General features: G+C 37.9%; 1 protein-coding gene across 1 annotated transcript; it reads left to right on the plus strand.

Annotated features, from left to right (window-relative positions):
* Positions 1 to 8,691: 8,691 nt before the first annotated feature.
* Positions 8,692 to 12,708, plus strand: LOC144644011 (uncharacterized). The gene is made up of 3 exons (XM_078503416.1): positions 8,692 to 8,703; positions 10,885 to 10,951; positions 12,386 to 12,708. Exons 2-3 carry the CDS (start codon positions 10,891 to 10,893, stop codon positions 12,673 to 12,675), a joined length of 351 nt encoding a protein of 116 aa, XP_078359542.1. The 5' UTR covers positions 8,692 to 8,703; positions 10,885 to 10,890; the 3' UTR covers positions 12,676 to 12,708.
* The last annotated feature ends 320 nt before the right edge of the window (positions 12,709 to 13,028 follow it).

Raw genomic sequence — 13,028 nt, forward strand, 5'->3', positions numbered from 1 at the left:
CATGTCCTCAGAAAAAAAAAAGTAAAATCCCATACATTCCTTAACAGCCCAAAAGCCACCTTTTTATAAATCAAGGTAGATATATATAAAAGTTTAATGCCTCCATTACCACCACCGCCGCCGCCGCCGCCGCCGCCGCCACCACCGCCACCACCACCACCACCGCCATCTCCACCTCCACCGCCAATGCTGGCACAAGTCTTCGCACAGACCGTCTTGTGCTCTCCGTTGCAATCTAGTGTGCCCTTCTTTTTCCACTTTTGGCATTTTTTAGGTCTTTCGTCTTCCAAACCTGAAATCAAAGAACCAATAAATGTTATTGCTGTGATAAAAAAATGTCAAATGTTAACCTCTGTAACTCTGTTTCAACATCAACGTATAACTATTTGAGCGCTCTACAAATTTATTCTATTAAAATTCAAGAAGTAAACATATATTATATATCTAACTTGATTTGGTAAACTAAAGGTGTCTTATGAATTTTGACACAGCACTATAGTTCTGAGCCATTATTTTGGCAAGGAGCGTTGAATGAGGGCTAGTTTTAACTCGAGGTGAAGGTTAATTACTTTAATTTATGTTTTTTCGAACCATGAAGACTGCATTTAAGCCATTTTGTTCAAATCACGAATTCTACCAATAGGCCTTTATATCACGGTTTTCGACGCCATTTTGAAGAGTAGGCAAACCGGGTAGAAATTAAAGTGTTTGTATGGGAATCCGACGGCAAATATCTTCTGCAAAAATTGAATTCTGGACAACTTATGAATTGTAAAGTTAAGATACTAGGCAAAAGTTTTTATTCGCCGAATTTGAAGGATGTTGCTGGGCTAGAAAACGTTCAGTTACGTTTTTAATTTTTCCATACATTTGTCTATAATTTTTCCGCGTACCGCGTCAATTATGCGGAAAAAATATATCAAATGTATGGGAAATTAAAAACGTATATCATTGAAAGAAAGCCGAACAATTCTCCATGTCCTCAGAAAAAAAAAAGTAAAATCCCATACATTCCTTAACAGCCCAAAAGCCACCTTTTTATAAATCAAGGTAGATATATATAAAAGTTTAATGCCTCCATTACCACCACCGCCGCCGCCGCCGCCGCCACCACCGCCACCACCACCACCACCGCCATCTCCACCTCCACCGCCAATGCTGGCACAAGTCTTCGCACAGACCGTCTTGTGCTCTTCGTTGCAATCTAGTGTGCTCTTCTTTTTCCACTTTTGGCATTTTTTAGGTCTTTCGTCTTCCAAACCTGAAATCAAAGAACCAATAAATGTAATTGCTGTGATAAAAAAATGTCAAATGTTAACCTCTGTAACTCTGTTTCAACATCAACGTATAACTATTTATATAAACTCGTGGTAACTACAACCGATTGAGAAACATGTGAAAGAACTTTCTTTGATGTGCAAAGATCTTATCCGTATGAAGTCTTGTCACTAGAATATGACAGTTAGAAACCTTCGTTGGCAAAAAATTGGTAGCTAAGAGTCCCTCTTAAGAACAAGACTGAAAAAGAACGTCGCTCGATAATACGTTTTCGAAAAATTAAAACTATTTCTGAGTAACACCTTTGCATTTTGCAAACTTGACCCTGACTAGGTGGGGGTTCCAGGAAATAGTTAAATCTACTTGTAATCTAACAAGTGTTTATGTTGTAGGTCAAATTGATTTTCAGGTTAAATCTGTTTTCAACTCAGGGAAATGTGTTTTAACCTGACTATGACAATATTTAAATCACTAAAAATAATTTGAAAAAAACTCAATTAATAAATTCAACTTGCTTAAAGGGAGTAAAAGAGTGTTATCTTCTGGTTAAACCAGATTAATCTACAATGAAGTGACAAAAGTGTTTACACATTGTAATTTTAGGCCAACTTTATTGTTAATTGGTCCAATTTCAAACCCGCTTGATTTTGGAAGCCCTTGAATGGGGGAGTGGGGGTATTTTGGCGGAGTGCGATGAATATTAAAAACTAGTGGTAAATTTGCCATAGAAACTGCGAGGCGAAGTCAATGTGTAATTTGCTTTTGACTAAGATTGTAGGTTGAAAACGGATTTATCCTGAAAACCAATTTGACCTACAACATATAAACATGTATTTTCACAGAAAAGACTATTACCATATACGACACTTGCCAAGAAGGCAACAACGAACAAAACGTAGAGAACCACGCGCACTGAAGGCTTCATAGTCAACTGCAACAACATATTAAAAAGGAGGATATTGTTAAAAAGGTAGATTGAGGGTGCATTCGATTGAGAAATCAAGATTTCCCAATCAAACACGAAATCCAAAAACTGATTTTGACGCACTGAAATCTTTCTCCGAGGTGGAAAGGCCATTTCCGAGTTACCTTTTGCCTCTGTTTCAAAACGAGACTACGTGCGAAACCATTCATATGAAAATGAGTTTCACCTACTTGTTAGTCTATGTTCATGCAAATCAACTGACTCATTTTCATCTGAATTGTTTCGCACGTAGACTCGTTTTGAAACAGAGGCAAAAGCTAAGGTAACTTGGAAATAACCTACTGCCGTTAAGATATCCTACCTTGGACTTTATGCATTTGTCTTTGTTTTTTTTGTTTTTTTTTTGTTTGTTTTTTTTTGGGGGGGGGGGGGGGGGGAAATCCGGAAAAGGATTTGCAAATCTGTCCTCGTGAGCAGCGGTCTATTCTACTCCAATTCTGCGCTCGCAATCCAATGGGGGGTTTAAAGGACATGGTCAGCATTGTCACGATATTTTAAGTCATTTTTCTGGTTACTTCCAAATTGAAGGAAACCTCAAAATAATAGTTGTGTAATGTAGGAAAACAACAAAGGAGTAATCAAAACCCGAAAATAACTATGGATGGTTTCGTTTGACGAAGATTAAGACGGATTACAACTGAAAAAAAAACCTTGCCAGTGACTTGCCGTGACTGAGCTCCTAGCAAACCAAGATGGCAAACAACTTTTGTTTAGCAATCAAAAGATTTAAAGAACAGGAAAATTACTGTGCATGTGCTTTATAACTGCTGGCAGATTTCATTTCCGTCTTCTGAACAACAACAACGCGAGTTAACAGAAAAATTATCACGGATGGTCTTACCAAACACCAAACTATACTGCTCTGAAATAACATTTTCCATACTTTAAATATACACATGTTTTGATTTGAGTGCAAGTTAAAACTTTCGATATAAAGATTTTCAAACAAGCTAAGACCAGTTAATTTCAAACAAAATCTAAATAAAACCTAATTTCCAGTTTTCCTTATGAATGTTTGTGAATCAACGAATTATCGGGGCTTGTTTTCCCAACAATCTATTATATGATTTTACTAAGTCGCCGATGATTGCAGTTAAAATCTGTTCGTAAGGTTTTATGAATGAAAAAATATGTTTTCTTTGGCTTTTATATCGATGGTGATTAATATTTTCTTTGAAAGGACTACACTCACAATTTTATTTTCATGTAAATCCAACTACTTTCATTTGACTGGTTTCCGTACCGTTAAAGCAAATGTCTTGTTTGCGGAATTTTCCGCGTGACTTTGTAATACGAAAATTTGAGCTTTATGGGTCGTCTCTCCAGAAAGTTTGCATATAAAAGCATATAAGCTCCATAAATTCATCATTTTCTTCAACTCTCAAAAGACAGTTATTTGGTCTTATCTTATCGAACGATTTCCTTAACGGAGTGATCCTTTTGGAGTATTTTGCCGAAAATTGGGGAAGACGAGAAATACAGCCATCATATGTTGGCTGGTTTTTGTTGTTCGAAATTTCTTTAAAATAATTTTGAACGAGCTGTTTAATTTGAGAGATACAAATGTGCTCACCTGTGTAATGCAGTGCCTTGTACAGCTATCCAACGTCGTCAAAGTCTGTTCGTGGAAACAGGCCCTTTTATTTATTACACCTCACACCTAATCAAATCATATATTCTTTTGATGGTCACGTTTTCGTTGTTTAGGTACTTTTGAGTTAACAGAAGAATGTAAAGAAATTGTCACTAAGACAAAAACTGCTAATTTTCTTTTCAAGTACAGTACATTTTGTTCATATTCTTAATGAAAAGAGAAATTTCAGCAGACTTCCTAGATTTATCCAGGAATGGTTCTGGGTTTTTTATCTCGTCCATTTTGATAGTTTTAAAAATTGTTGCCGCTACCTTTCTATGCAATAATTCTCGAAGAGAAGGAGAGGATCATAGAAAGTTGTTTTTAGTATGTGTCAATGCATTTTGTACTGAAGGCAAGTTTCACACCCTACACTTGATTCTTAATGTGTTCTCAAGCCATTTGGGAGGTACTTGAACAAAGGTTAATGTAATTGCAATCACCGGAAAATAGCCAATCAGTTTGCACTTGAATGGTGATTAATATTTTCTTTGGAAGGACTAAACTCGCAATTCTATTTTTATGCAAATCAAAAAATTTCCACATGAATGGTTTTACACTAGGATCGATTTGAAACAAGGGCAAATAACATTTTAGCTAATGTCTGCCACTGCCATTAGCGAATTACTTTTCAATTGTAAATTTAAAATAATCTTTACTTCACAAAACCATGCTATTTTTCTTAAAATGTCTTTTTTCGCTATATAATCATTTAATGCGCTTTATCTATCCATGAATTTTCTGAAGTTTTATTATAGTCATTCTATTGCGTCCACCGAAAAAAAAAATGCCGATATTTGGTAACTTGTGCAAATATCGTCTCGCATCTTCAACTGTTCTGCCAAATTAGAAAAAAGACTGAGCAATCATGAGCATTCAGTTAATTAAATTTATCAATCTAACGGATTTTCCATACTGTTAAATAAGAGTCAAAATGACTTTTTTTTAAAAAAAATATTGGTATGACGATAAACGGAATTTGTCTTCAGTCTTCATTTACCTTCAGTTTATTATCAATTTCAAGTCAGTGGAAAATGAAGGTTTGATTTTACGTATTTTCCTCGAGTGCATCATGTGAAGTTATGAAAGTTTTCCCATGCACATTTGATGTTGAAGGTTTCTCAAGGGAACTGTGTGCATTTTTTTAGGAACGCAAAAAACGGTAACTTGTTTGATAACTTGTACAACTATCGTCTTCAACTCATTGGTCAAATCAAAACAAGAATGAGTGCTAGCAATCACGAGTTTTCGGTTATTTTTTTAATCGTTTTAAAACAGATATTAAGAGGCCGTCTTTCTGAAAAACAGCCACTCAAATTCGCGTCAAAAAATAATTTTGCCTGAAACTCTGGCAACTGAAAGACTTTACCAAGGCTAGAACTAAAACAGATTTGGTTTGATTCAAAATAATTTTCTGGCCGCGTTAGGAGCCATTAAATATTTTGCCCCTTTGGGCCCGCCGCAACGTCTGGAAAATTAGCAAAATAGGTCTTTTTCGAGCCCCTGTCAAATATTTCATTCGCATCGAACAACGACAACTTTTATATCAATTTGCTCATAAACATTTCTGGTTTTCTAAGAAAGTAGCAAGTTTTCCCTCGATTTACCTGGAAATGCGAAAAAAAAGGAAATAAAATTCTGATAAGCCAGTGAACATAGCTTGTACAACTGCCTCGATCGCCTCTCAGGACTATCCGGCAACATTGTGAAATTTTTTCTCTTGTGAAACAGGGTTTTTAATTGGGTTCTTCCTCACACGAAAACAAGCAAATATTCTTTTGATAGTAATGTTGTTAACCTTCTTTTGTGTTAATGTTAGAAGTTAAAGAAATTATCACAACGACCAAAAAGGCTAATTTTATTTTCAAATGCAAATGTGCTTCAATGTCTCAATAAAAGTAAAACTTCAGATTTGCCTTGGAGTTACAAAGAAATGGTTTTGATTTATTTTTTTCTTGTCGACTTGGTAAATTGACATTTTTGCCGTTCCCCACCGTATGTAATAATTCTTGGAGTGAAGCCGGCGAGGATCAAAACATAGTTTGTTTTAGTATGTGTCAATGCATTTTTTACTAAAGGAGAGTTTCACACTCTACACTTGATTCTTAATGTGAACTCGAGCTATTTGACAGGAACAGTACACAAATGTTAATTGCAATCACATGAAGAAAACCAATCACTCAGTTCTAATTGGAAGAAAATTAAATCTGAATCGTCACAGACAATCTTCACAAGACACCAAACGATACTGCCGTGAAATAACATCTTTTATACTGTGAATGTACACATAATTAATTTGATATGCAAGTAAAATGAAAAGTTTCGCTTTGCATGACTTCAATTTGATACAATGAAATTCTCATACAAGTTAAGAGCAGTTTGTTTCTTAGCAAATGCATTCAGGTTATTCTCTTATTCTACCTGGAACTTAATATATGCTGTCATTATTAAGTCACCACTATGAACGGAAAAGAAAACGTTTGTTTTTTGTCTTTGTCAATGGTAACAACGTTTATGCAAATAACACAATTTTCATATTAATTGTTTCACACCAGGGGTCATTTGGAAACAACGGCAAATAGCCGGCCGCTAATGAATAACTTTTCATTTGTAGCGTTAAAATAATTCACAATTCACAAATCAGTTATTTTTTCGCTATTTAAGGCCCGTTTATACGAAGGAAAGTTGTCCCAAGTAGAAGGGTTACACTCTCTTCCGAACCATCTTTTGCCGAGCGTTTATATGAGAAAAGTTGTCGCTGTTGACCGAGCCAAAACTTGCCCATTTCGGTTCTGAGACTGGCAAAAGTTGTTTAAAAGCATCTTAAATGACGGCCTTTAATTTCCTAAAATCAGGAAAGACCATGATCATTTTTTTGACGAATTTATCGCCGACGTCGTTCTCAGATTATCCACAATTTTGTTTCGACCGATTCTAGGGTTTGCACATGCTCCGTATGTTTCAATTTGTCTCAATTTCGTACCCAGAGACCGCGACCTTTCTGGTCTGAGTAAGGGATCAGGACCTCGGGGCTAATCTGAAAGCTCGCCAAAAGGACATCCGAATCTGATTGGCTCTTGAAACTTGTTCGTTTTACCACATGCACCATCTGCAGCGCACGCGCATAACCAAACTGGAACCAGGATTTTCTGATTCCGGTTTTAGATTAGCCCACAGCCGTTGAATTTCCCGACCGCTGGTAAAGGAGAATGTAGGCTCCGGGAACGAAATTGAACTTGTCTTTGGTAGGCGTGGCAAAAATAACCAAACTGTTTATATGGAAAAACCCTTGGCTCGCTCCCCAGGGTCACGCTACCTTCAAAACGATTGACACTGCATCCATTTTCACCCTGCTCTCACAAGCCAACTTTGCAATTTCTCATATAGACGGTTCGCAGCTATTTATTAAGAAACGTATGAAAAGTTCTCTCAATGTTTTGCAAATAAACATTCCCTTAGCTATGCAAGTGCACTTTATCTCTCAATGTATTCTCTATAGTTTACTGTAGCGGGCATTCTGTTACTTCCACCGAAAAAGAAAAAAATAGAAAAAAAAAATGCAGCATTTTAATAACTTGATAAAATATCGGCTTGTATCTCCAACTTTTCTGCCAAACAGAGAGGAAAATAGAAGTCAATAGAAGTTGACAGATACTTATGATAATTACAAAGTTCGTGGCTGGTCTGACCCAGCGTTTCGTCACGGCATGGGCACTTTTGTCCAGGATTGAACGCAAGTATTGATTAATTAGTACTTCATGATTGACTGTGTTATTTGACATTTCCATATTGCTTCATATCTGACAGATTTTGGTGTGTTTTGGTGAACTTTTATTAATGAGAACACTTTGTGATGTCTGTCATGAGGAACTTACATCTCATTTGCGTTAAATTCTTGACATATCTGATCAGAAGGGACACAGACAAACTTGTAGCAATACGTATAGATGGTTAAAAAAAAAATTGAAAACCCGGCAGCTGGAGCGATTCTCAACATCATTCAGACGTGCCTGTAACAGATAATACAGGTGTTCTGAGCATGTATTTTGTTAAGGATTTTTGAAAGCCATCAGTTTAACTACATTGCGTTGAACATGCGAAAAAATAAATGTACCCATACCGTTCCCATGGAAGGTTTGTTGCCGTTTGAATGCCCAATCTCACAGTTTTATGGAAGGTCAGAAATGCCACTGCTACTGCCACTGCCACTTCCACTAGTACTGCCATTGCCATTACCACTGCCACTGCCACTGCCACTGCCACTGCCACTGCCACTGCCACTGCCACTGCCACTGCCACTGCCACTGCCACTGCCACTGCCACTGCCACTGCCACTGCCACTGCCACTGCCACTGCCACTGCCACTGCCACTGCCGCTGCTACTACCGCTACTGCTACCAATACCACTACCACTATGTTTTACATAAATCCAGGTATATCTTCCAAAGCCACAACCCCCATTCAAAACCAAATTAAACAAAAGTAGATCGCACTTAATTAAGTAACCAAGTTTGGTCATTGTTTAATACACTCACTTTACTATTTCAAAGCCATGTGGAACAGGCTGTTAAATATATCGCAGCTGCCTATTTTTTGAACTCGATCCTCTCCCTGAACTGCTCCGCTTGCTCTTATCAGGCAGTCGTTTTCATGACAACAGGGCATTTTCAGTAGAATGTGTTCCCTTCCATGGGAGTATGTTAATTATATAAGTGTAAACAAGTGACAAATTTAAATAAAAAACGGCAGTTCTGTTTTCACTTTTACTGATCTGAAGAAAGCTTACTATCACAGTCTCGCAGAAAAGGTACGTCCAGCCATTGCTTGAACTAAGCAGATATTTTAATAGGTATTTAAAATGTAAATCTCCGAGCTAGGATTCAAATTATCAGATGTCTTGAACTGTGCTCCGAATTTAATTTACCAGCTTGCTACGACAAGGCAAATAAATGCTGAACCTTCCTCGAGGCTGCCCAAGGTCGTTTAATCGGCACAATATAATAAACTTTATATTGAGTTTAAGTTGGCGTAATTGCAGAGATTCCAATAGTTGCAATTAGGCAAAAATAGCCGTGATTTAGAAGTATTAACGGCATCAACCCTGCTCTCTTAAAACGTCATCGCAGCAAGCGATTTTTTTTAAAAGAAAATGAAAGTACTACTGATCCATGATATGAAGACAGCTGGCAATATTTTTGTAGATACAATTTTAGGCTTTAGTTCTGAATCGTACTCATTGTCTTATTTCCAGTAAACTCTTTACAATCGTGCATCATTGTAACTGAACTTGACCTGTTTACCATTAAGCAATTTCATGGTAAGCCTTCATAGCTGGCGGATTCGTTGACGCGAGGGCAAAAACGTGAACGAGGCAAAAGCGAGCAGTAGGACCGTGGAAACAATGACACGACTTTAATTGGTTGTGGAGCATGGTCAAATTGTATATTTCAAATGTGTGACAAAAAAAGGTTGTTTAAGCTTGCTTCTGAAATGATTAGAAACGGCTAAAAATGATCGGAAAAAGGATAGGAAAAGTTTTTTTGATAAACCAACTGTCGTCGACAACAACGCTAAAAACACGTATCCCGCGCGCAGGTTTGAAGAATACCGCAATACGGCAATTCAAGATTAAAATTACCGAAATACTGCATACAAAATTGACTAATACCGCAACACCTCAAACCCCAATGTTCCCTCACTTATTAAGAAAATAAAGTCTGGGCTCCAAAAGGTGGTCGTACAAAAAGCAGAAGAGGGATTTTTAGATTGGCTGAGCTTTTCCACGTGCCAGAAAAAAGGTCGACGTATGTAACAACGAAATAGCCATATTGACGGGGTGGTAGTGCGTTTTAACGGGAATAACGAGGCTGTCGTAGGGTTGTTGTTATAAGTGAATAGAGTGGATTACTGTAGAGAGAAAACGTAATTGGCTTGAGAAATCGGAACTTCTAGAAAACTGGGGTAAAATTAGGGCTTTCCACAAGTTGCTCGGCAACTTTTTGGCAACTTTTCAGGATTCGAGCAACTTTTTCCCCTTCGAGCAACTTTTTTTCCTCTCGAGCAACTTGTTGCATTTTGGGCAATTTCCAGACCGAAGATCTCCGAAGGTTATCCGAGTGTTGTTCAAAGGCAATACCAACGTTTCCGAAGATTTACGAAGTTTGCCGAAGAATTCCGAGGAACATCTGAAGACGTTTCAACTTTCTGCTCTTTCTGCATTAAAACATTACAAAACTCGTCAGCAAACATGACGTCATCGATATCTTTACGATTTTTCTCAGTTAAAGAAATCCTTGTTAATTAACAAATTTTCCCCTTAATATGTTATTAAGTTACTTCTTTTGCTGCAAAATTGCATAAAACTGCTTAGAAATCTTGCCCTCACAGCGAAATTAGCATATATTTAGAGAAATTATTTTGATTAGAAGCAGCGTTTTGGATTTTTTGGAGCAACTTTCGAGCAACTTTTATTATCAGAAGCAACTTTTTTGGATTTTTGGAGCAACTTTTGAGCAACTTTTTGAGAAATTACGGGCAACTTTTTGGGAAATCTCGAGCAACTTGTGGAAAGCCCTAGGTAAAATTGTAGTGTTTGACTAAACTAAGTGACGCAAGTCCAAAGGGAAACGGCCGGTTCGATCGCGAAGTTGAATATATATCGAGGGTTGGAGAAATCGGGATTTCACAGTAGTTCAGTTTCTCAGTTAAACGTTGTTTTTACATGTAAAGCTGACGGTGATCAATCATAGTAAAACTCGTGCATGGTGCTATGATTGACATAGAAGCCAGTAAACGTGATCTTATTGGTCATCTTGGGCAAACGTGGTTGGTGCTTCAGTCATAAAGTTAATTAAAACATAACTCAGCACGAGACAATATTAATAATAGTTTCTGGTTATAAAAATCTTCTACACGAGATGTTGCCATACATTACAGCAATATAATGGTAATTCATTCCGTTACTTATGATGTCTAACGCGTTTTTAAGTTCAGAATGAAGTGCTCAGTGGTGATCTTGACTGTGTTGATGATCTTGCCCAACATGTTTGGCCCAGGTGAGCCATGTTTAAGTAAATGTAGAGGATGTTGGGGCCATTGAAAAATATAATTATGTTTCTAAAATCTACTTTATCTTTCAAAAGTAAACAAAAGTAAAAGACAAGACTAACTGAGTACAGCGATCAAGTGGACGCTTTTTGCCGCCGAAGACAATTGCACATAAAACGAAACAAACGTGATACAAAATAACACTGTAATATAGAATCGATGTATGAAAAAACTAACCGAATTCGGTCTTATCAGGGCGGTAGAGTAGATCCCAACACCTCATGAGTTGTTTCGGTCCAAGATCCACCACTTAATGATTATATAAGACTGTTAAAGAGGTGCTCATGGGCTCCCTCAAAAACCCAGGGTTTGAGGGCCCGAAAATTTTTCGCTTCCCCCCTTCTCCTTCCAGCAAGATGGGAACCACCTGTAGCCAATACAGGCCTCCTTTTTCAACTTCTTGGATCCTACTGCGTTCTTCTTTAGTGCATGTCTTTCTGCACCACCAAAATAAAAAGGAAAACCAACTTGTTGAAAATAATTTATACTGTCTAATCAGAACAGAGTAATTTATTGCCTTTGAAAGGCTGTCATGAAAGCAAATAAGGCTGCGTTCACACTTGATGTCTGGGCACGGTGCCCGAGTACGATATTCTCTGGGCACTAATGTGAACATACTATTTTTTAAAGTACCCACGCCATAATTCGGGCACGGTGTCCGTGCCCGAGTACAAAGTCTCGGGCACTTAATGGTACTTGGGTACTTTAATTTTCTGTCTGAACACGACGCTATTTTTTCGCCGGTGCCCATGCAGGTACCAGTGCTCGGGCAATAAGTGTGAACACGGCCTAAGCGCTCAGTTTGGATGATATACATCTTGTTGTTTTCATGTTTTGTTTTTTTGTTTTTTTTTTATAAGAAGTCTAGTACGGTTTGAGGTCACCGCTTTCGGAGCGTCATTTACTTTCGGGATTTACCAGAAACCATTAAATTCTGCTTTCTCTGATTATCAGTTATAGCTTTCCCTGATGATACATCACTGATGGAAGACCATGTCTCCAAGTCTCGATTTTGAAAAGAGGTTAAAAGTGAATTTACATGTAGATGCTTCAACATGTAATTACTCTGAGGAGAAAACCATCCTTCTCGGTTACAGCAAAAATGCTACCTCAATGTTAGCTGAAATCCCCATAAAGATACATTCCTTTCATTTTGGAGGAGGGCAGCGTATGGTATATGGGAGAAGGGTTGCCTGCAGGCGAGCTCACGTATGGGGGGTGGCAAAAATAGCTTGCTTACAAGGTAGAAGGGCAAATAAGGCTTACAGGAATTTGTTAAGCTTTCCATACACGGACACTGGCCAGCATTAAGATTAGTTCTGAATGACATGTCCACCTTCGTTCACTTTCTCACCCTACTATCTCTATTTTTTTGTTGACAGTCTTGCCCCTTCAGTGCAATGTGTGCATCAGCTCTGTGTCCTGGGATGACTGTTTAAAGTCACAGGATCCTCTAACCTGCGAGCCGGCGGACACGCACTGCCACCGTCACATGGTGCATGTGGACATGGGCTTCTACAAGACAACAACGTTCACAAAAGGTTGCGCAACATCTGATAAATGCACGCCTGAAGCCGTGAATCGGTGCAAAAACAGCAGTGGCTCTCAGCAAATGGGCATTAAAGATATGAAATGTGACCTGGAATGCTGCCAAGACGATTTGTGTAATTAGTTAATAAAAAGTTAATAAAAGATGGAGCAGTGAGATTTAGTGTATTGCCAAGGGGCTAGGTCACGGTATTTTAGGTAATTCTATTTATTTTCGCTAATTAAGAGCTCTTATCTTCAAATTGGCGGAGCAAAAGCCTTTTATTGGCAAAATGACGACCACATAACAAACAAGGATGATTTTCGAGCATTGTAAATGACACTTTCATACAAATTGAGATAAACTTGAAAAAAGGTCGGGCCGACGTTTTTCAAGTTTACCCGAACGCAATCCGTTTTAATCTTCTCGAAGTTTGCCCATCCATGCCCCCATTTGGCCTTTCTGTCTTTCTTTTGAGTTTTTCTACAGTTTTAAGC

This window comes from Oculina patagonica, chromosome 1 (assembly GCF_052425735.1).
Source record: "Oculina patagonica isolate OP01 chromosome 1, crgOcupat, whole genome shotgun sequence".
Classification (NCBI taxonomy): Eukaryota; Metazoa; Cnidaria; class Anthozoa; order Scleractinia; family Oculinidae; genus Oculina; species Oculina patagonica.

Bases quoted from the DNA above. Each gene is read 5' to 3' on its own strand.
- LOC144644011 (XM_078503416.1), top strand. From the start codon at position 10,891: ATGAAGTGCTCAGTGGTGATCTTGACTGTGTTGATGATCTTGCCCAAC. The intron at 10,952-12,385 runs GTGAGCCATGTT...TTTTGTTGACAG, and splicing joins GCCCAACATGTTTGGCCCAG to TCTTGCCCCTTCAGTGCAAT.